This window comes from Trachinotus anak, unplaced genomic scaffold, assembly GCF_046630095.1.
Source record: "Trachinotus anak isolate AG129_WGS33_773 ecotype Australia unplaced genomic scaffold, CSIRO_AGI_Tana_v1 ptg000005l, whole genome shotgun sequence".
Lineage (NCBI taxonomy): Eukaryota > Metazoa > Chordata > Actinopteri > Carangiformes > Carangidae > Trachinotus > Trachinotus anak.
In genome coordinates, this window is record NW_027273856.1 from 8,526,014 (window position 1) to 8,552,409 (window position 26,396).

Genomic DNA, 26,396 nt, shown 5'->3' on the forward strand with positions numbered 1-26,396 from the left:
CAAGTAAATAGAAACCTACAACTTTCAGTCCTTGTGGCTCTGCAGAGGAAAGATTAGAGTAGGAAGTAGGAAGTTTGTGAGGAAAATAAACGTGTGAAAGAAGAAGCCCAAAGGTAGAAAAGGTTTATTACTTAAAAGGCATTTGAACATTCCCTTTGAACTGGTAAACAAGTCAGAATTACATTCTCAGAAGGTAAATTAGCTTGGTCACTTCCAGCTATTTACAGTGTTGTGGCTGCGCAGGCAGTTTGACTCCACAGCTTTGTGCTCAAACAGAAAATATTTTTTACTCTTAATAACAATCATACAAAAAAAATATGGGAATGCATTCCAGAGCTCATCTGTGATATACAACTGTTCATCCATTTACTACTCATGCAGGAAAACCTCTGGATCCTCAATACTTATAATGAGACACTTCTCTAACATCAAACTACCTATGGATATGAATAGTGTATGATCAATAATCAGTTATACAAGAGGAGGTTCAATAAATAATAAATAAAGCTGATCAAAAACAGTCAAAGAAAAATTTGGCATCTCATAACCATTTTAGTATTTTGTGTATTTACAGTGCAGAAGACTTTACAGGCTGATGAGAACGACAGGAGATTTTTACAGACGTGAGAAAGTTGCTGTAAAAAAGTTGTTTCGATAGAAAAAGTCATCCAAAAGGAGCAAAGTTAAAGTTCAGGGTTTGAACAGCACGGTGCAGAATAACATAGAAAAACGTGGACTGGTTTCAGATGCCCACGTAACTAACACGGGTCTGGAACACTCTCAGACCTGAATGCTCCAGGTCTGCCTCCAGGCCACAAAAACTTTATACAAAACTGACAGCAGCTGTCAGCTCCTACAAATATACCTCAGTATAAAGTGTTTGATTCTTGTGCTGTCTTTCTTATAGCTGGCTGATACTGGAGTTAAATCTGAATTTACTGTATCACTTAGTGTAAATATCTGTAGCCAAAGCAAATATGATGATTCTGACAAATGCCACTGAAACACGTCCTATAAAACCTGACACTGCATTTTTATTTCTTTTATTTATTTGTTGAATTGTTCAACAATGTTTTATTTCCCATCACTGAACAGTGAGGTGTCTCTGGCTGTAGGGGGCGCTAAACCTGCTCATGTTGCTGATGTTTATTAGTTTGACTTTAAAGCGAAAACCTGTAACTTAAAGAATAGTAACCTCATCTTCCTCATACAAATAAAAAGTCAAATTCATGAGCAATAAAACAAACCTTTGCTTAACTCAATAAGCTCAGGGTTTTACTGCTATAGCCTCATGTGGTCTGGTATGACCAGTAGCTTATGGTGGCTACTGTTAGCTAATGCTGGCAAACTTAAGGTAGATGATGCTGTGTAGCTAACGGACACTTCTCACTAAATTTGCTGCTACATTATGGTTTAGAAAGCCTCATTTGTGACCTCAGCTCTCCTCACATCACTCTGAGGCTACGTCCACATTTTGAGATGGCGTTTGAAAACGAAAACGGCGATCTCTGTCCAAACAGACGTTTTAGCTTCATATCAGAAATAATCTCGGTACAGACTAACACACCTGACCTTTCATATGACCTTTCTTGCACACTGTGCCGGAAGCAGACTGTTTACTCAATTGGTTGCACAAATACTACAAACGCAGAACTGCAATGGCGAAAAGTGAGTATAGGTGATCACTACAGTCATGAAAAAGGGTCACGTGATAGGGGCATGATGAATCAGGGAAGGATACTGATAAGACCCGATCATGAAGCAGACATGGGTGTCTGCGTCATCATGTCCAAAAGTCTCTGTTCCTGCCTGTCCAATGCCAAACTCCACCCCGTGTCTACAAAAGTCACAGCTTTATGGGCTCTAAAACTCCAGAGCAGTGTGGACGTAGCCAACTTAGCACAACTGATGTGTTTTAAAACTAAAACGTACCAGTGAGGACGTAGCCTGTGAATTAATCACATGATGTATGCAAACCTTTGGGTGGGGGTGTGGGGTGGGGTGGGGGGGGTTTAAAGTCTTACTTTTTACCTGTTCTCCAGCAGTGGTTGTGTTTTCAAGGGTATTTTCATGATCTCACAGACGTCTGCCGAGTCCCCAGAACGATTGACCTGGATGATTAAATCTAATATTTTATTACTGCCCTGGCCACTAGCCCATCCTGTGTTAGCAGTGTGGTGGAGGAAAGAAGAACAGAGAAGCACAGTTTGTGAAAATGTTGGACGTAATGAAGGGTTTTGCTTCAGGTGAACATCAGACATCTGGCATAGTCATTGTCAAGTGCTACAACAGGTAAAAAATAATGTATTTTATTTTTCTCCAAGGGTTTGACCAGAGCGCTGAGGTCACAAACTGGGCTAAGTTTTAACATTTTGCCAATAAACATTTCAATGGTTTTATCACAAAGTGAAATCACAGTGAAATCACAGTGTACCTCAACAGGACTTTGTTGTGTCCTGCTTGTGGACCCAGTCTACTCACTCTGTCACCAATGGTGTCTTTAAAGCAAACAGCAAAGAGTCTTAGAAAATGAAGGAAACGTTTTATTATTCTGCACAGTGGCCACTGTCTGTTTAAAGGTGGTTTTTGGCCAAAATGCTGTTTCGTAGTTTTCTATCAGATTAGATTTAAGGTCTGAGGCAACCACTGGATGTTTATAGTTGTTGAGGTTTAAAAGATTTTCGGAAGTAGAACGAGAATCGAAGATATCTGTATTACAGAGACAGGTCCATGATGCATTTAGCCTAGCTTAGCACAGAGGCTGTGTTTCCCAGAATGTTGGACTGCTCTAAAAATTATAAATATTGTCATAAAATCTCAGTTGTGGCAGCTTTAGTAAAAAATGTCCTTACTGACTTTCTAGAGCCCACATTACAGTCCTGGTAGGAAATGAGGTAAAGCTGTTTTCTGGGGTTGAGCACAGCGTTCTCTGTTGTGGGGAATTCCTCTGACGGTGAAAAAACAAAAACTACAATAAATTAAAAGTGTGGGTTTTCTCTCCTGGCCCATGGTCGACTCCTGCAGTCGTGTTCTCTGGTGATCAGTTCCTGTGTGCATCTGAAAAACAAGTCAGACACATTTGGCAAATGAAAAAAATGATGCATGGAGCAAACATTGTGATGATTCTATTCTACAGTCACAAAGTTTACACAGGACAACAGGATTTTTTTCTCTTATATTTGTGCTTGTTTGATCATAAAATACTGGATGGTGATAAAGGATCTCTTCATTTGGTTCTTCGATTTAAAAGCTCTTACTCACAGGATGTAAGCATTTCTGACTTTAGTGACTCAAAATAAACAGTAATAAGTGAAAAGATGCTATGATCACATAAAACTCCTACACAAACGAGTAGGAAAATCAAAAGTATTTATTTATAAAGTATTTATTCTCTTAGGAGATTAACTGAGAGAGGCCCTTAGCCTGTGTTATGATTGGCTGGCTATTTTCTGAGTGATCCAATAAAAATATAGCAGATTTCAGGTAAACACTCAGAGAAACCAAATCCTGCAAGGTTGGATGGTGGGTCCAGGTGGGCGGGGCTTCGGGTGTGACTGAGGGTGGTGACATCACAAAGTTCCAGAAGTCCTGAAGGCTCAGTTTCTGAATACAGGCTGTGTGCATTTCTCTGTGGACTGAGGCTTTGATACTTTCACAGTATTAATATAGAACCTAGACCTGCTTTATAATCAAAAACACATGGACATCTACCTTTAGACTGGATGGACCTTTAACCCTAATATAAGCCACCATGAGCTACTGGTCATACCAGACCATGTCAGGCTGTAGCAATAAAACCACAGATTACAATATACACATCCTTAATAAAAACAACATTTCATTACATCAGAGGATTATTTGTTATTTCTTTTTTCAAAGTTACACAGTCTCACTTTAATATCCACAAAAACATAATGGTCAATATGACCAGTCGTTGTTGGGATATTTTCCTCTGTACAAAAACTAGTGCATCAAAAATGTTGTTCCTGGGCCCTTTAACTTTTGAACAACCATGTACACAAACAATACCTGAACAGCCACTTTGCCATCTGTTCACGCCTTCTTTCTGAGGTCATAATGTACCTGCCAGGGACCCGCTGTGCTGCTGGAGCTGGCTGGTGAAGAAGCGTTCCCGCTGGGACACCTGCTCGTCCCAGGCCTCCAGGATTCTCTGCCTCTCCCCGGGTTCCAGGGTCAGGGTGTCTGGGTGGGCCTCATCGATATGGGCCCTCACTCCCTCCAAGCTATGAGAGTACTGCAGCTCCCCACACACCATGCACACCAGCAGCTGGTTGAGTGGGTCGTAGTCCATGAGGTAGCGGTTCCTCCACACGGCGTCTGAGACAGAACCTTCCTCACCGCTGTTGTTCTCATAGTCGGAGAACAGGAGCTCTGACTCATCTGTGGAGGCAGTAAAACAGACTTAGTTTTCTTCAAATTTTAATGTGCATTCTTTTCAGTTCAAAGTGACAAAGTTAATACTCCACCTTCTAGTGGCACTGTGTAATTTGAGCATGGAAATGAGCCTGGGTCGGTGTCCACTGAGGTGCTGTGAGAGAAGGAGAACAGTTACAGTCATCATCATCCTGCACAGAGCCTGCAGCAGTGATGTCAGAGGGGAACAAAACACTTCTCCCACCTCATTAGATGCTCTGACTCATCAGAGGAGCTCACCCACTGACCCGAGTCCTGCAGGGATGAGACACAGAGACAAACCAGGGTTTGAGGAAAAATCCAAGAAGCACATTCAAACTGTACTACATGATTTATGACTTTCTTGATTCTTACTTTTCTTTTTACTATATGACAATGAAGTAAATGTAACTTTAAACTTTTTTTTTTTTTTACAATAAATACAATATCAACTAGAATTTCTGCCAGTTGTGTCATTCCACCAACCAGCCAAGTATCAGGAAATACAGTCACAGTTTCTCTTTCCTGAGTTACAGCACTGTATAATGAACAGAAGTGTTTTTACAGAACATTATGACATCACAGTGAAGTTGACCTTTGACCTTTTTAATATAAAATGTCACGACTTGACATTTTTGACATTCTATCCATACAGACATTTGAGTTACATTGTTTCATAATTAGTGTATAAATTTGTGAATTCTGGCCAAAAACGGGGTTTGGGAGGTCACAGTGACCTTTAACCCTTGACCACCAAATTCTAATCAGTTCATCACTGAGTCCAAATGAATGTTTGTGTCATATTTTAAGAAGTTCTGTCAAGGTATTACTGAGATATTCTCAAGAATGGGACAGAGATGCGTACTTACATACAGACAGCGCAGAGGCATAAATCAAATTGCCAACATATTAACATGTACAGTATCTATATTACAAATGTTATAGAAGCATGGGCCATAGAAGACTTGGATAATCAAACTTTTTATATTATAAAATGAAAAAACCGTAAAAGGAGCAAACCAGCAGATCCTCTCCTGAGGTCCTCATTGAGCTCCTTTGTCTTAGCCATGACTGTCCACAAACCAACTGCAGAGAGCTGCTGTTTTTCCCCTGTTGAGTTGATTAAAACAGCTGTTCCCAATGAATCAGGGTAATTAGGATGCTTTAGAACAGCTTGGACTATTTGAAATGGTATAGAACTTTGGATTTTCCCATAGACTGTGACAGTTTGCAAAGGGTATGAGTAATTTGGGACAAGCCACTTTTTGTTCAAATGTAAATAAAAGCTGAGAAATTATTTTTTCCACAATGATGCCTCTTGTACATTATCTTATTATCTTCTGGGAGACACCTGTGTCATTTCCAATCAAGAAGAAACTTGCTGGTTGAATAAAAGTAACTTTAAGTCAAAATTTGCCAGGGGTATGAACAATTTCGGGCTTGACTGTAGTTTCTAATCAGTTGTCCACTGTAGGTAGATCAGCCTGTAACCATTTACAAGTGGTTGCTTTTGCTTTTTGTCATTTCCCTTTATTTCCTCCTGTAGATCTCCCATATAAAGTGATGTGCATGTCTGTGGAATCTGCAGCTCCACAATTTTTTGTGTAAGTTTCCAGACATTCTCCCAAAATATCTGAATTTTTGAACAGGCCTCAAAACATGTGGCAGTGGTCAGCCTATTCCAGCCAGTGTGGCTTAGTAATACTTGATATGTTTTCATCTTAGGAGAAATGAGAAAAACGAACCAGTCTCCCAACAAAATTCACTCCAGAGTCTCACATTAGTCTCAATTTATGTTCTTTTCCCCATCTCTCTTTATTTTGTATTTGTAATTCCTTGATAAAGTTTCAATCACTGATTTAGATCCACCAGCGTCTGCATGTGTAATTAATAATCACTTGTATTATTGCACAAACCTTTGTATATGTCTCATTTTGTAAATATCTAAAAATATAAATATTCTCTTGATCCACCTGAGGGCTTTCATGATTAACACAACATCAGTGATCACTTGTTTACATCTACTGTTAAAACTGAGCCAGACCTGGTTCCTGTGTTTAAACAACAGCCTGTTTGCATTCAGTGACTACTGTGAGACATGAGATAAGACTATCAGCATAATCAAGTCTGCATCTACAATAAAGTGCAAGTAAAGCTGAGGCAGTGGAACCTTTCTCTAACTGCATCACTCTCATTAGTTTCCATCTCTTTGTGGTCACATTGTGTTTTTTTGTAGTCGTTGTGTGTCTCTTTGTGGTAATTTGATTGATTACTCCGCATGAAATGTTAGCAATCACTTCAAACAAAGGCTTGGGCCCCTGAGCCTGTTCCCAGGAGTCAGGGACCCCTGGACCAAGGGCTGGGTACTTTTCAATTTTTTTTGATTTAGGTACTGATACGGATTGACTTTGCTAATTTGATTTTAAGCTCAGTCTCTTTGCACACTGAAACATGTTTGTGTCAACAAATAATCAGACAGAGCCTGGAAGCCACAAAACAAGTTTTGTTGTTTACCTGTGCAGCTTGTACCGGTATCTGCAGCTCCTGTGCAGGTAGGATGGGCCTCCAGTTGTTGGAAGTTCTCTTTGGAGGGATTCCCTTGTCCCGAATGGCCTTCCTGGCTCTCTGCTCCTTCTTCTTTACCCTCCAGTACTCCCGCTTCCTCCTCAAAAAGTCCTCCTCAGACTCCCCGGGGATGGGCTTCGGTGGAACCAGGGTGCTCATAGGAGCTAGCTTAGCAGGAGGTTGTATCATATCTGTGGGGCTCTGGAGTTGAGAACAAGGGATTTTTATTGGACTGAGGGTCGAGCTTGGAGTTTGACCAGGGGGTTCGATGGGTTGCAGGTTGATGCTGGACAGTGGGTTGTCTGGGGGCTTCAGAGTAGGGAGGCAGGTGGATACGTCTACATCGGTCTCTTTAGACATCCACCTCTGTGAACCAGGCTCGGCTTGGTGCTGATTCTCAGGAGCTCCTAGACAGTCGGACATGATCTGTGAAGGACTAACGATTATGTTGTTCTGTTCACTTCTGGGTGAACAGGAGACACTGGTGACAGGCAGATTGACCTGGAGTGTGTCTGGTGACTGTTCAGCATTACATGTTGCTGGGCTGACAACCAGGACGGCAGGGACACTGGTCACTGCAGCCAGAGAAGCAATTGATGGCTTGGGTTGGAGAGCTGGTTTTGTTTGAGGATTTACACCCTTAGCAGTGTTGATGATAACGAGACCTGGGGCCTGAAAAACAACAACACAACATGAACAAAAAAAACATTTCCAAAGATGTTTGCCATTAGATTAACATGGGCCCTCCCAGTCACACTCCCCTCTATGTTTGCTGTTAAAATGTTAAATGCCAGAGAAAGGTCTGTGGTATAATGATTCAGGTTTCAGCTGGAGAGGCCACTGGCCAAGTCTATAAACCCTGAAATCTTTGCATGTACAAACAAATTGAGGTCTCATGATGCAGGCACTGATATCTATAGCTCCACCAAAACACAGGGAGCAAAGGTCTGTCTCTAGATAACTTCTGATAGTCCTCAGTTCTTGGTTTAGACAAACTGAATTCAGTGTAATCAGAGAGTGTATTGATCCCCTCAGGGGACATACGTTTCTGGTGTTCCAAGTTTTTTCTCATGTCCATACTCCACTATCCCACACAGTTCTGTGATTCACTGGCTTTTCTCACAGCTAAAACACCAATGCACTGGCTAGCCAAATATGAATACCTTGTCATTTTAATAAAGGCTGGTTAGCATACTGTTAACATTCAACAACTAGAAAAACACTCAGTAGACCACATGCTTCAGCCAAGGCCAAACAATCATACACATCTTCCAGTCTCCAGTATCTATATGTCTATATAGCTGTGTGGTATTATTACCTGTTGTGTAAAATGATGACATTAGTATTGTACAGCTCTACGCCTGTATGAATTGTCTCATTGCTATGTAGCAGCCACTGTTGTCATTGTGTCATTTTATTAGTTGCATGTTCAATTAAATACTGATGTAATTATTCCTAAATGCTGCTGGTGCCATATACAAGGTTACTTCCCATTAATTAGACTGTACAAACTGTACAAACTCATAGCTTTTAACACCATAAATATGTTTGAATTTTCACATCAAGATCCAAACATTATTTCCTGAGAAACTGATGACAGTATAGAAAAATGTCCTATCTCACAATGATAAGGAAGGTGATAAAATCCACCCCCCTTGACTGGATCAACACCAAAATTCTATGGATTCGTCACTGGTCCGTGTCCCATCCCTCCACCAAGTTTGGTTCAAATTGGCTTGATACTTTCTGGTTCTGGGGCTATCATTGGTGCCATCCAATGGAACTTGTGATGTTGACACTTTTAACATTAAATTCTTAGTGTTCAAGTGGTTTAAGGGTTGAGAACATTGTTGTGAGGTGACTGACCAGAAAAATGGACATTGCCCTGTTCCCTTTTTAAAAAACTGAAAGATTTTGTGTCATCAACTTTTCATTGTCACACTAGGAATATGAAAAGGGTTGACAATGAAAACAATTTCAAAAGTAACTTCCATACTCAACAGTTTTAAAACATACACCACAACTCATGAACTACAAAATAAACATTATTCCGACTTCACCTGGATGTTTGTTGGGGACAGGTGACTGCTGCATTCTCCCTGCCGCTCTTTTTGCTTGGCCTTTAACCGGGCCCTCTGCTGCCGCTTCATTAGCTTCCAGTATTCCCTCTTCTGCTGTAGGCTGGTCCAGCCGCTCTGCTCAGTCCCCACACAACGATTTCGTTGAGCTGATGGCAAGTTCCTGTTCTGGCATTGTTCTTGCACCTGACTCTGTTGTTCTACATGTTGTTGCTGCGCGTGTAGTTGATCCATAGGTAGATGATGTAGCTTTGGTGGCTCTGGGGAGCAGCAATTTTGATGGCCCACTTTTCTGGTGCGAAGCCTCTGGGTTCTGCGTGGTGAGGATGGACTATCAGAGTCTTCCATGTAGGGGCTGACTATGACGTTGGAAGGGGTTTGGGATGAGTGCTCACAGGTGGGATGCAGGACTACCTCGCTGGAGGTAGGAAGAGCTGAAAGTGTCTCACTAGTTAGTGACGAGTCTTTGAGATGAGGGCTTAGTGAACCTTCATGTACTGAGACATCTGTATCTGGTTGCCAGCTTTTTATCTGCAGTGTCAGGTCAGCAGCAATAGGAGCCACCTCATCACTTTCAAAGAAAAGCTGAGGTAAATTTGGCTTCATCTCCTGCTCTGAAGACTCTTCCATTGTCTCTGTTTTAATATCAGTCTGCTCACTCTTACACTCCCTCACTGTGCTGAGAGATTCTTCCAGGAGTTTCTTCATTGAGGCCACAGCTAGCAGAGTGGTTGCTTGGCTGTCTGCACTCAGAGCTGGGTCAGACTCTGGCTGGGGCGCTGGAGGTGGTGGTGGTGGTGGGGAGGTTGGGGGTTTGATATCTGGACAGATGGCTTGTTCTGGTTGAGAATTTAGGTCAACTGCTGGCGCAGACTCACTCTCTTGTTTTATCTCATTTGCATTTGGTGTAACAGGCACACTGTTGTTGGGGAGAGGTGGTGTACTTCCTGTATGGTCAGTAAGAATCCTGCTAGGTGGTACAGCTGTCACTGCAACTTGCCTCTGGGCCCTCCTCCTCTGTAAGGCTGTATTGGCCCTCGCTTGCAAGAAACCCTGCTTCAGTCGCGCCGCACGAGCTGCTCGCTGCTCACGTTTTTTTATCCTCCAGTACTCCCTCTTCTTTGCCATTCTCTCCTCCTCTGTCAGCTCTGGATCCAGAGAGAGCGCTGACAGTGATGGCGTACTGCTTGAAACAGCCATTTTCATGACACAGCTGCCAGGGTTTGATACTGCTACTGATCCTCCAGAAATGGCGTTTTGAGGGGTCTGAGGATGAGTGAGTGTGAGCTGACCTACAGCTTGGATTGGTAGAGAGTGTGAGTTTGGAACAGTTGTGCTTTCATGTTGAGTCCTTGGTCTGACTGACAGTAGTCTTGCAGGCTTGTTGACTGACTGTCCCGAAAGAGGAAAAGAGACTTTCACCTGAGCTGGGCGGATTGCGGTGGGGGAATGGTTTATCCTAACAGGAGCGATACCTCTCCGTTTCATGCTGGGCTGATGCTGAGGTTGTGTAACGGGGGTATTATTGGAACCTACATGAATTTCTTCTTCACTTTTATGTGCTGATGTGTTGGGGCCTGTCGGACCCTGGGGAATGTTGATGGTCACTGTCCCGTCTTCTTTTATGAACCCTCCAATGGTCTCCGAAGCATGGGTAAGCGTGCTTCCTGCTGCCTGTGTCAGCGCTCTGGCCTTCCTCATCTCCTCTAAGATTCTCTGGTAGCGTTTCACTCTTCGCATCAGGGAGTCCTTCTCCTTCAGCCGAGCCTTCACCTCCATTGACAGCTTTGCTCGCTGTTCGCGTTTTTTAATTCGCCAGTACTCCCGCCTTTTGGCTATTATCTGCTCAGGTGTGTCATTGGGGTCGATTTTGGGGATATTTCTGGTACCAAAGACTGAAACAAGCAGCGGAGATTTACATCTTATGTTTCTTTGATTCATGAAATTCTTCTGGGCTTCAATGAACCTCTGTCTAGGTGTTTTACATCGTGCAATCCCTCTGGTGACATTGGAAAGATGTATATAACTTGGAACCTTTCTCTGTGATTCTCCTGGTTTTTTCACAGAAATAACATCAGATGCAGTCGGTGTCTGTGTCGTTCTGTTCTCATGTGGATTTTGTACTTTTATCTGATTCACTTGCAGGTTAACTGTAGCTAAACCTGCTGCCCCACTTTGCAGTTTATTATTTTCCCTTTTGCGGGATGTGAATGGAGCTTTAACCCGAACAGGACACTGCCTCTGTCCCGCTCCTTTCAAAAACGACTGAGATGGAAGATGCTGAAGAACCGTACCACCCAAGAGTCCTGGTTTTTGTGCTGTTTGCCTCTGGACCATCACCTCCGTGCCCTGCATCCTCTCTCTGGCTTTGGCTATCCGAGCTGCCAGCTTTGCTCTCTGTTCTCGCTTTTTGATCCTCCAATGCTCCCTGCGCTTGGCCGCTCTCTCCTCCTCGGACTCCATGGAAGGTTGGGAGTTGCCAACACCTTTAGCCCTCTGTGTGGTGACCAAGGCACTCTTTGTTCCACTTTGAGGTGTTGTGTTAGCTGTTTTGCCCTCTGTTTTAATAGAAACAGGGTCACACAGAGAAGACGCAAGAATCTCTCCTGTGGTCACATTGGTGGGTAACAGTTTGGGCTGAATGCGTAATGCAACTTGTGCCTTATGTTGCATTTTAGGGACTGATGTGCCGTGCATAGACACACATGGCTGAGGTGCTGTTTTGGCGGAGCTGCCATTGGTAATTCTGGTCACTCTGACTGGAGGCACTGAGGAGGTGGTGTTCAGCTGGGTTGCACTGGGTGTGGTTGAGGTAACAGCTCTGTTCACAGCTGTTCGACATTTCACTGTGGCTCTCTTGCCCCCAGCAGCTTTGGCTGAGATGGAACATGATGCCGACAACTGAGGCGAGACTTTGTTGAGTTTCATTGTCTGGAACCACTTCTCCTTTTGGCTTTCGGAGGCTTCAAGTGAACCGTCCCCCACTGTATTTCCACTCTGTGATGCAGGAGAGACATTGGCTGTTTTGTATGACTCATGATTACTCTGCATAGGAAAAGAGGGAGCAGCAAAAGAGCCAGATACACTGGAATTCACTGCTGCAGGGGCATTTAGATGTACAAGCTTCTCCCCTCGACTGTCATGTGTTGGCTTTCCCCTCCGCTCTGACAGTCGGGCCCTCTGCTCTCGTTTCTTGGTTCTCCAGTATTCTCTCTTTTGGGCAAGGGTGGTATCATCGTACTCTGAGGCCGGCCGGTAGCGGTGGGACGCTGAACCACCTTTACCTTTTGCAGTTGGCATGCTGTTGCCAGCTTGGACAGCTCATCAGTTCTCATCTAACAATGCTGGTTGGCTCAGCCCCTCAGTCCAGACTCCTCACTGTCATTAACTTACATGGCGTCCCCCTATACGACACTGCAGTAGGTGCTTTTGCTCTACTGAGCAGCAGCCAAATCTCTCAGACATCACATTGGTGTGCAGGTGTCCTGCAGAACAGAAAATAATTCTTAGTTACAGCTTACTTTGCAATAAACCTGATGTCAACATTTACATGTCAAACACTCACTTCCCACTTGATTAGGTATACCTCTGCAATCAAATGCAGTCAAATAAAGCATCCCTGACACACACATATTCTACCTTTAGAAAAATTATAATGTTCTGTTTTGTTGACTCTGTCAAAAAGGAGTTAATTCAACTATATGTTAATTCTTGGGGTTGTAGTTAACAGTTACTGCCCCACTTAGAGACACATCATCAATCCATGAAGAGAACACTGATCCTTCATTATCTGCTTTCTTATCTGATTTCTTAACATTTTTACCCACATATTAGTTTTCACAAGTAAAGTTTGCATGATAAAGGCACAAGTTATTTTCAAATAGGCACATTTAACATGTAAAAAGTATATGAACTCAACATGTAATATTACATGTGAATAGTATTTCAGATATTTCACATTTGAAATTTAAGACATCATATATCCTATGTAAGTACTGTATACCACATGTGAATTACATTTCAGATCAATGATAAATTCACATTTCAACACATGTAGTTTATCTGTAACATGAATTCACATATATGTACACAAGATCTGGGACATTTCACATGTTCTTTTAGTAACTCTTCCTTAATCAAATGACCGTTCATAAACAGTTCACATTTCCATTGAAGCTTCTTTAAAATGGATTAAATGCAAATCTAGACAATGCACAGGGACTAAAACGCCCACTGCTCCATCACAACACTTGTACACAGTGCTCGTCCGTCTTGAGCAAAACTACATCTTACAGTTGTCGATATATTTATTGCAGCATTAAAAATATAAAAATGGAACATTTTAATTCCGCAGTGTCTGTGGTGACACAAACACGTCGCGTGTGTGAAATGTAAAAGCTACAGGAAGCCGGAAGGAAGCGGAGCGACACTGTCCCTTTAAACCTGTCCCTTTCTATCACAAATTATATCTGTCGAGAGCCATTTTTATTCTTTATTCTGACTCTGTTTGACCAGAAACGCGGCGAAACGACTCAGATGAAGCACAACGAACAACAGATAAAGAAACTCCGTGAAAGAATTACCACATTAGAGCGTAAACGGAGCGTACGGCGCCGTGTCTCTGTCAGCGGCACAATGGACAGGCTCTTCCTCCTGTTGTCCACACGGACTGGCGCCTGTCTGAGTCTGCCGCCCGCCTGAAAGACGCGAGGAAACCGCGCTGCGCTGCCTCAGAGCGGCACCACAGGAAACATGTGGGAGAAAAACATGCACGTCCGTTACCTTCCAGTTACACCTAACTTTCCGGGACAGTTTAGTGAACGTTTGTGGACAGATATTTTTTGCCAGGACACTGCAGCTACTTTCCGCCAGCCTGCCGTGCTCTGAGGCTGCCTTGACAACGCGAAAAGTACCAGGATGTGGGACCTGGATGCTGGCTCTGTGTGTGTGTGTGTGTGTGTGTGTGGACACAGAAACCATACAGTACAACGCCCCCTCCTTTTCCTTTCAGACCCTATAACCCATTAAAATGATTGGACAATGAGCTGATGTGTCCATGTGACTGACAGCTGCTAATTAAACCTTATTTGTCCTATCTCTGTTTAGTGAATCCTGAATTTGTGAGAAGAGACAAATTCAATAATTGATCAAAAGAAAATCCAGTGACACACACACATGAAGCTACAGTCCTCTCCAGCTTGGAGCAGCTGGACAAAGGTCCATTGATTTATTGGCTTTTTCTACACATGACCTCAATTGATATTGGGTTTTGTGCAGAAGCTGCAGGGTCAGAGATACAGTTCAATTTATGGTTTAAATAATAGAAACAAATATGTATGTTTATAGGTGAGTTTTATAAACAAAAAGAACAAGGGGAAGGAAGAGCAGAAGCTGGACAATCTATTTAAAAACCTCAACTCAGGAGAGATGGGACATGAGAAGGAGTCCAACAAAATAAGAAATAATGATTTTAATTTCAGTATAATTTTAGTATAATCAACACAAATGATGCAGCAGTACTGTCTGGACAAAGGAGACACATTCATGAAATCTAAGTCCAACAAAATAAGAATAGTTACATTACATTACATTATTAAATGACAAAAAATAACATTAAATAACAGAATATATATATATATAAAATATAGACTATATTGTTACCATATATGGTTGCAACATGATATACCATAAAACATTTTTAATATCACCTATATATGTACAAATTTTGCTGTGGTTATTTCATAAATGTTATTAATGTATATCTTTATATATGCAGAGGATGTATATATGTGATAATAACATATCCCCTCATAGATGACATATTCCCCTGTTGACCCCTCCTCATGTGGGGGTTGTTTGAGGGTGACATTTCCTTCTTGCCCAGTAAGATTTTTAACCACCAGTATATGTATATCTTTTATTTTACATGGAATCAATTATTGTGGAAATAATGGCGTCCCAAGCTCACCTTATCCCAAAAATAAACAAAGAAGGGACTGGGGCTTTTTTTCATAGGGTTCTGTTTCTAATTTTTGCTTGTTACATAGTTGGGTAACTTTTTACCTGCTGCATCAGCTCCTGACACTATAGCCTATATTGTTAACATATATACTTGCAACATGATATCCCATTTAAAACATTTTAATATACCCTATGTACATATACAAATGTTACTATGGTTTCTTCGTATGTTATAAACATATATCTTATATATCCAGAGGTTGTATATATGTGGTAATAATATATAAGTGACACAAATGGTAACACCACTGTTGATATAAGGACATATATATCATATATTATATATCTACATGGTTTTCTTGATGGAAAACTAAATACTTATGTTTGGGCCTTTGTTCAGACAAATCCAGCAGTTTGAACATGTCAACAAATAATTAATTGTTCAGTCCAGCTAGTAATGAGCAGATCAATCAAAATGAATATAGCTGTTGGCTGCAGCTTGTGTAGGCTATAATAACAGGTTATTATCCGGTATACAGCCTCAGTGTAAACAGGGGATTTATGTAAATACCATGTGGGATCCCCAGAACAGAACATTAGGAGCTGGAGCTGTGGGGCCCTGATGTGTAGTGGACCCGCCTCATGTGTTAACCGCTGCTTTGCCGCGACAAAGCGCCTCCATCACCGCATGATTTTAGGAGAACAACGGCATTAGTATTAGCAGCTTATCTGTATTAGTCCCTGCTGCTCCGCTGGTCCCCCCCCACCATTCCCCACCCCCTCCCTCACGGGGTGGGTGTGCATTGTCGACGCTGCTACTGTCTCTTTAAATTTACCCAGGAGCCCCTTAAGGAGCCCCAGGGGCCCCTAGTCCGGCTCCCCACCCTGAAGACAAGCAAGAGCCTTAAAATACATTACTGGAGGCCTGCGCCGAGGCGCTTCCCCACAGAGCGGGACGCGGAGTGGGCTGCGGTCGCGCAGGATCCATGACTGCGTGATTTTATCAAAAGTTAACTTGGCTCCCGAGCGGGGCGCGTGGGGGGACATCGAGAAGCACGGGCTCCTCAGCGATGGGCTCGTGAGAGAGCGCGCGGCTGGCAGATGCGTGTCGAGCGGCGTGAGCGTGGTACCGTGACATGTTGTGTGTGTGTGAGTGACATGTTGTGTGTGTGTGACATGTTGTTGTGTGTGTGACATGTCCCGCGTCGCCGCTACGCTACAGTGAAGGAGCAGCAGCCACGACCACAGCAGCGGGGATGGAGCAGCAGCAGCCCGGGGACCTCCGGCGCGCCGAGCAGGCTGAGCTGCTCTCATTAATAATAAGCGGAGAGGAGGAAGCGACGCAAGAGGAGAGTGACCTGGGAGGTAAAGAAAAAAACAAACTAGTGTTTTTATTCTTGGTGTTTCCCACCGTAAAGTGGGTCTGCGGGGCTGTCAGAGCCACGGCCATTGTCAAGCAGCCAGTTACTCCGTGTCAGGGACAATGCCATGGAGCAGCATGGCCCCTCCGTCTCTGTGGCTCCTATAAACAAAGGCTCAACAGCACGCAGGCAGGCGGGCGGACCGACGCGCCGCTGCCACCTAGTGGACAGCGGCGGCACAGCCCGCCTCACTCCAATCAACGAACAATAATAAGATGGGCTGTTGGATGAAATGAGCTGTGTCAGATAATCAGAACCAGGAAATCCCTTCACCTGAAGAAGACAGGTTCCATAAATAGTGATGTAATGTCCAGCTATCAATCATCATGAGCCAAACAATGACAGACATGTCACCTTCATCATGTTTAAGCCATGTGTTCTCATGATCCTGTGTTTCAGCTGGCAGACCTGTGTGTGACAGCTCATATATACACAAAGTTTACATACACAATATACAGTTTGTTCAGTACATAGATAATATATATATTGCTCATGTACTGTAATGTTAATTAACATATTCCAGTTTGTCTGTGGTACCATAGTATTGGCCATTTAATTACAAGTCATATATCTAATAGATCTGTCTTCTGTTGCTATGTAACAGTGTAGTGCACCAGTACAAAAATGACTTTTAAAGCTCCATCCAGTCTAAAGGTAGATGTCCATGTGTTTTTGATTATAGAGCAGGTCTAGGTTCTATATTAATACTGTGAAAGTATCAAAGCCTCAGTCCACAGAGAAATGCACACAGCCTGTATTCAGAAACTGAGCCTTAAAACCAGCCGTCAGGACTTCTGGAACTTTGTGATGTCACAACAAAACACTCGCCCCAAGCCCCACCTGTCTGGACCCACCATCCAATCTGAAATCTTTTTATTGGATCACTCAGAAAACAGGCTAAAATTACACTGAGATGTTTTTTGTTTATTAAAACATCGAATATATCTTCTGATAGGAGATCAACACAGAAGAAGAACTTTAAATACTGATCCCTCTGCTCCAGCAGTGACCTCATTAAATCATCAGGCAGGTCCACATTAGATACAGTTTCTCAGTCCCTGTCACTGAAAATATTAACAAAAACTTTCAAGTTCAACAAACTCAGACAGAATCCTGGTGTTGGTGTCAGAGGAAGAAAAGTAGAATCAGTTGTTCATACCAATGAGATATTTACATGTTTCTATAAGATTGTTAGTTGCCCAGAACATTTCTAAACCAGGACTCATCTGTATCCTGTCCTGTTGTGTCAGAGGAGGACGGTCTTGCCAATGGCCATGGTGAGGAGGAGGAATCAGGGCCTGTCATGTCTACACCTGTCACATCTCCAGGCACCACCTACTGGAGCATCACGGAGGGCCCCGACCACCCGCTTCTCCTTTCCCCGATTCCTGGGCCCTCTGGACGAAAACCCAGGGTCCAGAGAGCCTCACGTCCAGGCCTCAGCCGGATCCCGGGTAGGGACCACCGCCGCTACTACCACGAGTACTGGCGCAGCGAGTACTTGATGGACTTTGACCCCCAGCGGCACGGGATGATTTGCATGGTGTGTGGCAGCTCGCTGGCCACGCTGAAGCTCAGCACTATAAAGAGGCACATCAGGCAGAAGCACCCAGACTCCCTGCTGTGGAGCGCCGCCGACAAGGAGGTCATCCGCTCGGGCTGGGAGAAGCACCTGAGCCTGGGGGGAGGTCATAGGTCGTACAGCTCTGCTGCTGGACCTTCACCTCAGGAGGAAGAGGAGCAGCTGGACTCAGGCCAACATGCTGCCGGTGGGTAGGACTCTACTTGGACTGGATGAGGTAGAAATGTTGTAGATATCACACTTGGTGGCAGTATGAGTTTGTGTTGTAGCCTGGTGAGGAGGAGGAGTCAGTGTTGCAATGATTCAGTGATGATGTGCAGGGGAGGGAAGAACTGGTCCTGGACTGGTCCTGGTGAGACCAGTGAGATTGAAGGTGTTGGTGGGTGTAGTTTTAACTTCAGAAAGAGTCAGGCTACATGCCCACGCCCCGGTCCAGTCTTTATGCTAAGCTAGGTTTAGCAGACATGAAATTCATACTGATCTTCTCATCATTTTGAAATAAATATATATAAATGAATTGTACAAATGTATCAGTCAGACTTTACATAGAGCTATTTTAAAATAGTCACATTGCTTCATGTCATCATCTCTCTTCATGTAGCTGCTCTGCTGGTCTTTAGTCATTCACGCCTGTACCCATGGCTCAGACATCTCCAACAATAACCATATGAAAAACAGTTTCACAGCCTACACTCTCCTTTCCTTGTGTTTTGCATGTTCTGTGTAGATTTACATGGGTTTTCCCCAGGCCCTTTGTTACCACCTGCCCCTGCACCGTGTAGATGTTTCTTTTTGTGTATTAAACATTAAGTACATTATTCTGCACAGAAACATCTCACCACATTAGAAGAAATATAAAAGTAAATAAAACAGAGTTTATTACTATGTTAGTCATAGTAGTGTAGCACAAGTAAAAAATGAGTCATTTAAAGATTTACTAATGCTAACTAACGTTAGCCTGATCAAACTAGACTCAGTAGAGACTGAAGCAGGAAAACAGTTAACAGAGTTTACTGACATGTCTGACTTTAGTGCCCCCTTGTGGTGGTGTCAAAAACACAACAACAGTTGTCCCCTCGATCTTGTTTTTTGGCAGAACCTCTTGACCCTGTGACACCCCAAGAGCAGCCACAACAGCCCATCAGTCTGTCCCCCAAGTCTGAGGAGGTGGAGGCCCCGCAGCCTCAGGAGGAGGAGGAGTTGGAGCAGGATCTCCCCGGACCGTCGGCTCAGACCCTGGAGCGCTACCTGAACGACTCTCTGCACGCCTGGTTCCGCCAGGAGTTCCTGATGGAGTACGAGGCGGAGGCTGGCCGGCTGCTGTGCATGGTGTGTGGAGGAGAACTGCCCTCGCTTCACCTGGACCACATCAAGAGCCACGTGCTGGACACCCACCCCAACTCGTTGGTCTACAGCTCCGAGGAGAAGCACTGCATCCTGCAGGCCTGGGCTCAGACTCATGGTGAGAACAGATGGCACAACACCCAAAAACAAAACGGACAGTTGGTATTAAGGAAGTAGAAAGTAAGACAGCAAGATGTTAACTGCTTAAAACTATAGAAAGTAAAACTAGAACAGGTCGAAGTATCTGACTGTGACTGTGTAGTTTGATAAATTAATCTTATCATTTTGTCTTATCTCTTTGACCTTTGAGATGTATTGACATTCACCCTTCCAGCACCAACAACCCTTTTTATTGCTGATTATCTGGATCAGTGTTGCTATGGTAACATGGTGAGTCGAGCAGCCTGGATATCCTGTCACGCTAATTCTACCTCCCAACCTCAGACTTTGGCTGTTGATGTGACGAGTTCGTCTTTCTGTTTCGTTATTATCTAACATTATCTCACATAATGATGATTGATACAGGCTCAGAACCAAACCCTCATGGGAACTGTAGTTGTTAAAGAGGTGATGTTTTCATATTTTTTTAATCTTATAAGTGTTTTATGCTTCTCTGCCCCGCGACAGAAGAGTCAGAAAACTCAATCAAATCCGAGCCCAGCACCAAAGACGTCAGGGTGGACCCCTTCTCTCAGGATGTGGAGGTCATCCAGGTTAACACAGACTTGTACCCAGAAGGCGATGGCACTTTAACTCAGGACACTCGTCTTATTGGTGAGGACGGTGGCATCGGTGCTCCGCAGCAGGGACCCCAGCCCCCCCGCCAGCCGAAGAAGAGGCGGCTACGCGGGGGCGACCCATGGCGGCTCCGCCTCGACTACCTGGTGGCCTACGGGCCTCAGGGCCAGGACACGTTCTGTATGGTGTGCTCTCAGGTCCTGCACGAAACCAAGGTCAGCAGCTTCCGCCGCCACATCCAGGAATGTCACCCTGACACCACAACCCTGAGTCGGCAGGAAAGAGAAGCCATGGCTGCTGCCTGGACCAAAGATTATACTAGTGGAGGAATGCAAAGTCAAGATGGTGAGATGATGGTTACCATGCTACAGGAAAAACGTTTTCTGATCTGCTTTCTGTTTCAAATGACTTAACTATTTCTCCACATTTACGTGTTGACTTGATAAAGTCATTATAATTTTTATTTCCTCAGCACAACACATTTTTCCTTTTCAAAGAAAAATCTTTTTCCTATAGATTGTTTTGCCTTTTCTACAGGTGTTAAGCTTCTGCCGGTAACACAATCACTTCCTGCATAGATGTTTCATGTTTACAGCTTTGGACTTGCGGATTTTTTGGGCCAAGTAGTGAAGCTGCTTTTTTATTCATCATCTTCTTCTTCTTCTGCCATGGGAGTCTATTGCAGCCCCTAGAACCACACAGTAAAAAGATTTGAAATTTGGTACGCTGACTGGGGACACTCCCATGGTGCTTTGCACCAAGTTTCATGTCTGTGCCTCAAGCACTCGCCAACAAGAAGTCAAATTTGGAGGTGCATTTACCGTGTACTTGCTTTTCAAAACGATGGGCTTTATTATGATAGAGACAGTGAGAGAGACACAGGAAAGTTAGGGAAGAGAGAGAGGGGTCAAGACATTGACCTAACTGATGCAGCTGCCATTTTGGATTGTAGTAGAAATCATTTTTTGGCCAATCTTTACCAATGTTGGCACAAATGATCTTCAGACCAAGACTCAGAAAAGTTATCTCATGGAGTTTAGATTTGCGAAAGTGTTCAGCTTTAACAACCAATCGAAATTGGCAGCAAAGCTACTAAACAAGAAATGAAGTTGTATTGCAGCCGTCTTTAATCAACTGACATGAAACTTGCTGTGAGTGCTTACAACCATGCCCTTGAAATAATGACATCATACTTCCATGGTAACTCTGGCCTACTGGGCTGATTGCCCAGACATCACTGCCTGCAACTTTATTTTGTCTTTTGTTGTTTTGGGTTTTTTTGGCTGTGTTTTTTAAGAAGTGAGAGCCAGCATGGCAGAATTATTATATGAAACATTTTCAGAAAGTGACAAGTTACATTGACAGTAGCCTAACAGCAGTTAAGTGTGTTAACACACTGGAAAGTACAGGAGATGGAATACATTTAGTAAATACAAACATATGTCTGTTAAAAACCAGAGTCAGAGCAGAGTGCTGAGTATCACATGACTGATGGAATTTATTATCTCAGCAGTTACTGACCCTTTTATGAATTTATTTTTCCTTTATTTGAAAAATTAAAAGAGGTTTTAGCTAGTGTTCACACCTGACAGTATAATTTGATTTGAGCAAACAGGTTGAATAAGTGTGTCCCTGTGGGGACAGTTTTACTCAGTGATGTAGCCTTTTCTTACATACAGATCTTCACATTATGCAGTTTTAAGCTACAAAAAGCTTTGTTTGTCAGTAGACCTGGTCCCTCTGTGAGGAAATAGACAAGAATATTAAAGTAAGGCGGTTTCATTTAGTTTAACTGCATTTATTGTTTTAGCAGAAATCAACCCGACTGAAGCTACCATAGCGATGAATGAGGACACCTCCTCTGATGTCATCGTGCCCAGTAAAATAGTGAAGATAGAGGAGGGCGTGAGCGGGCAGAAGGGCAAAGCAAAGGACAACAGCGCCACAGCCACGGCTTCTCGCCACGGGCATTACCCCGGGAAGGACCAGAGGAGGAACTACCAGGTGCGCTGGCGGATGGAGTACCTGATGGACTACGACTGCAGGAGGCACGGGCTGATCTGCATCGTGTGCGGAGCCACTCTGGCCACGCTGAAGGTCAGCACCATCAAGAGGCACATCCAGCAGGTGCACCCCCACTCCCTGGACTACAGCCCGGAGGAGAAGCAGCAGGCCTTGCTGAGCTACAACCAGACCACCTTGCACTTCATCCATTCTGATGACTGCTTCTCTTCCCAGGACCACGGACACACAGAGTTGGCTCCCAGTCCAGCACACTTTGGCACTTAGAAAGGGCTTCAGTCTGTCGCTCCTCACGTGGCCCATGTTCAGAGACAGCCCTCCACTTTCTTCTTAAAGGGAAATTCAGCTCAAATGTGGTCTTACTCTCCTGCTCCTGCTCCTTGCCCTCTTTGACTTCCCAAGTGTCTACAATCAGGTGCTGAGTAAAACGTTACCGATGTGTCATATGAGAGTAAGACCCAGGTTGAGAAGCACTGTAATTTCCCCTTAAATCTAAATCTGAGCACTGCTGTGGTTAAAGTGGCAGGTAGAAACTGCTGCAAAAGGAAATGACAACAACCTAAAAATGTCATGGCCTAAAAAAGTCCAGCCACTCATTTGAAATGAAAGCCTAATCTGCACAGGACCAGTATTACACGAGGACCTCATGGGAGTTAGGATCATCTCTACCTGCACATTCGCATGGATATATTTACCAAATCCTAACAACTTTCACCAAGTATCTATAGGTACCATTAGGACAGACCAGAAACTTCTGACCCAGCATATGCCTGTGTCCTCGGTCCGAGTCTGGTCCATATACTGACAGCCAGAAGATTTGTGTGTGTGCTCCAGAATTGGTCCACATGTGGAAGTAGCATCTGACAATCATGCTGTATATGGGCCAGATTGGGGCTGTGGAAATGGGCGTATACTGGGCCAGAGGAAAACAAGCATGTGACCCAAGTATGGGCCGGATTTATTTTAGCTTGACACAGTAGCGGATACAATTTTCACCATAAGAAGAAAAAAGTATAGTGTATAATACCAAGGAGGCTTTAAAAAAAAAGGGCTACAGAGCCTGTAGTGGGATGCTAATGCAAACAGGGCTAATTTCATCAGACAGCCTCTACATTTACATTAGAGATGTTACTTTACAGATTACATACTGTGTTGGATTAAAGATACAGATTATTAATCACATGGGGTCTGGTTAGAGGCCTGGTCAGACCAGCGTTTATGATTTCAAGCAAATTTCACAGCAAAACTTAAATAATATTTGTTGTGTTCAGCAGATTTTCTCTGCTGGTTATTGTATTAACCCTAACCCTCCATTAAAGAGGCAGTTTGCAGTTGTGTGTAAAAGTTGGTGGTAAAAATATGTTAATTTAATACTTTGTTAGCACATGAAATTTTAGCAGCGTAGCCTCAAAACCCAGAAGGTCCGCTCTCTCATTCCTGCTAGTGCTACCATGTTCCTGGCTAGCTAGCATGTAAACTATTAGCTCAGCAGCTAGCTTTCTTTAGGACACACAACTGAAGTTTGCTGAGTCTGTTTCTGGTCTGACCAGGGACTAATACTGAAAATGGAGCTTTAGTTATTAAAACTCCTTCATGCATTTTCCTGTTCCTTCAACACCTAATGAGTGTCTGGACTTTTAGTTTGTAATGGCACACTGTAATATTTGTAGTCACATCTCCTTTCTATTATCTTTCAGGTCCAGGAAGGGGCCCGGGGCTTGTTACTGGTTGGGGCCAGAGTCTTTTGCTCTCAGGAAGTTAGAGACAGAGTCTTCAGCGAAACTGAGCTGAATTAGTTTTACGATGTGTCTGAAGACAACACAGCACTTTGCCCTAAAAATGTATTAAACCCCAGCTTTCCTTCTGTACAGCTAATAGAATGAGACTGTGTTTGATGTTATTGCTGAGACAATGAATGCCAGCGTGCAGTCAGTGAGTTCAGATCTCTCTAGTGTATTTAATTCCTTGTTTACAGTGGAGGACAAGGACGTCCTCCTCTCTCATTCATTATGAGATATGTTATCTCTGTCATTTTGCATTGTTGCTACACCTGCCTGCATCATCATCCTTTTCATCACCCACAACTCATCTTAGCTAAAAACTGCACAAAAAAGAATATGTAAATACATATATGAAAAATTAGAATTATTTTTCCTTTATACAAGCACTTTTATGCACCCTGGTTTCTACAAAACATGTTTGTTATTATGTCCAGTTTTTCTACCTTATTCAAGGTTTAAACAGTGTCGTTCTTTACTGGCTGGAGAATAGCTTGATGGACTTTTGCATTCACTTTGAAAAGTTTACTAGAGCTTTGGTACTGCTTCATTTTTTCATTCACTGTACAGAGTTTATGCAACAAAAGGAGTTGAACAATAACTTAACAGCTGTCTGCAAGAGAAAAGTCTGCCATGAAATGTCACTTCTTCACCTGGAAAATGTAACTCAGGGATTATGTTTTCATCCACAACCATTTAATCAGTAATCTTTGAAGATACTGGACACATATGTCTGCTGTGGGTTGTATTAGGGCCAGAATAAAGTCGTAATGTTAGGAGAATTAAGTTGTAATTTTAAGGAAAAAGTGATAATATAAAAAAGTAAATATTTCGGAAAAACTGTTATACTCTGATTTTAAAAAAGTTGTACAATTAGAAGTAATTTGACAAAAGTCATTGGGATGATAGTCTTTAAATTGTATTTTTTTTAAGGGAGAAGTTGAAGATTTGAATTAAGTTTTAATGTTAAGGAAAAGGTCGTAATATAAAAAAGTAAATTGTTTGGTCAAAGGGTTATATAATTTAAATAGTTGTACAATTAGAATAAGTAATTTGGAAAGTTAATTGAGAGGAAATGCCTCTGTATTTCAAGAAAAAAATTATATTTTTGAGAAAAAAAGTTGAAAAATTAATTACATTCTAATTCTTAAGAAAATGTCATTAGGAAGAAAGTCATATTAAAATAAGTAAGTACTTTGGAAAAATGGTTAAATATTAATTTTGAAAAAGTTGTACAATTAGAATAAGTAATTTGGGGGAAAGAGGTCATCAGGAGGAAAAGCCTTAATATTTCAGTTTTGTTTTCAATAAAGTCATTTTGAGGGAAAAAAAATCACAATGAGAAAAAGTTACATTTTGAGAATAAAGTCATAATGTTGCAAAATAAAATTGTGCAAAATATTTATTGGACTGTTAGGAAAACTAAAATGTACACATGTAATTTAACCTACTCACGCTCCTCACACCATTTTATACTTGAAGTATAGACTATGACTTTATTCTTAAAATATTATATTTTTCCTTTAAAATTATGATTTTATATAATAATACTCTCACTTTTGTCTCTTGAAATTCAAAATAATAAAAAAAAAAATAATTTTTCAAATTACAACTTTCTTCATTTGACATTACATTTTCTCCAAATATTTAGACTAGTGGCCCAGTTACTCTGTTTTATGTAAATGTGATTGACGAATTCTACATTTTTTTAGGAATGATCAGAACTGACTGTTTGAAACAAAAGCCCAAGTGGACTCTCCCTGCTACACAGAGACACAGTCATATTTCCATTTCATTGGTCCACTTTGGCTAACAATAGAAATCTGACATAGCACCATTAATTATTTAAAATGAAGTAAGATACCATGAAATAAATGATGGAGCATTTGAGATAATGAGGTATAATGAATTTGCTTGTGTGTTTGTGTGTGTGTTTATACTGTGTGAATGACCAGCCTCTCATTCTTCACTTAAACTTTGTCTGCTCACCTCTCATCTGTACATGGCCAACATGTGAGATATGCATTCTCTCCTCCTGTGATCTTTGAATAAAAACTCAACACTGTGAGGCTGTCTGCTCATTTACAGAATATTGTGACTTTATTCAAGATAATGTCACCCAAGATTAACAATTCACTCCTTTAATTATACTTAAAAAGAAGAATTCATAGGATTTTACTTGAGGTGGATAAAATCTTGTTAGTCTGGAAAAGTTCAGCCATGTTTGAAGACCAGGGTCTTGATCATTGTCTTATTGTCTTGTTAAATTTGACTATAAACAGGCTCATCATAGGAACACCCTGAAACTGGCAGCAAATTAGAGATCTCTTCACAAATTACTGCTCAATAGTGCTACTAATGGTCAAAGGAGTTCTTTTAAACCAGATTGGGATCATGTTAGACTGGATCTTAACTAGCTAAAGCCATATAGTTAACTGCAATCCAGTTGATCACTACTGAAACAACTTGGCCCAGTTCTTTAAATATCACTTCA

General features: G+C 42.4%; 2 protein-coding genes across 4 annotated transcripts; one reads left to right on the forward strand and one right to left on the reverse strand.

Annotated features, from left to right (window-relative positions):
• Positions 1–106: 106 nt before the first annotated feature.
• LOC139621569 (uncharacterized) lies at positions 107–13,987 on the reverse strand. Of its 2 annotated transcripts, none has more exons than XM_071478203.1 (7): positions 13,640–13,987; positions 9,039–12,541; positions 6,928–7,650; positions 4,640–4,689; positions 4,488–4,549; positions 4,084–4,401; positions 107–3,057 (listed from the first exon to the last, which is right to left on the reverse strand). In XM_071478203.1, exons 2-7 carry the CDS (start codon positions 12,354–12,356, stop codon positions 3,041–3,043), a joined length of 4,488 nt encoding a protein of 1,495 aa, XP_071334304.1. In that variant the 5' UTR covers positions 12,357–12,541; positions 13,640–13,987; the 3' UTR covers positions 107–3,040. The 2 variants fall into 2 exon arrangements, with proteins under 2 accessions (XP_071334304.1, XP_071334305.1); XM_071478204.1 differs by having other exon boundaries at positions 13,839–13,971.
• A 1,860-nt stretch (positions 13,988–15,847) lies between these two features.
• On the forward strand, positions 15,848–25,967 carry zfta (zinc finger translocation associated). 2 transcript variants are annotated; one of them, XM_071478206.1, is made up of 5 exons: positions 15,848–16,382; positions 17,689–18,207; positions 19,117–19,482; positions 19,992–20,447; positions 21,913–25,967. In XM_071478206.1, the coding sequence occupies exons 1-5, from the start codon at positions 16,274–16,276 to the stop codon at positions 22,389–22,391; spliced, it is 1,929 nt and encodes a 642-aa protein (XP_071334307.1). In that variant the 5' UTR covers positions 15,848–16,273; the 3' UTR covers positions 22,392–25,967. The 2 variants fall into 2 exon arrangements, with proteins under 2 accessions (XP_071334307.1, XP_071334308.1); XM_071478207.1 differs by having other exon boundaries at positions 21,916–25,967.
• Positions 25,968–26,396: the final 429 nt, after the last annotated feature.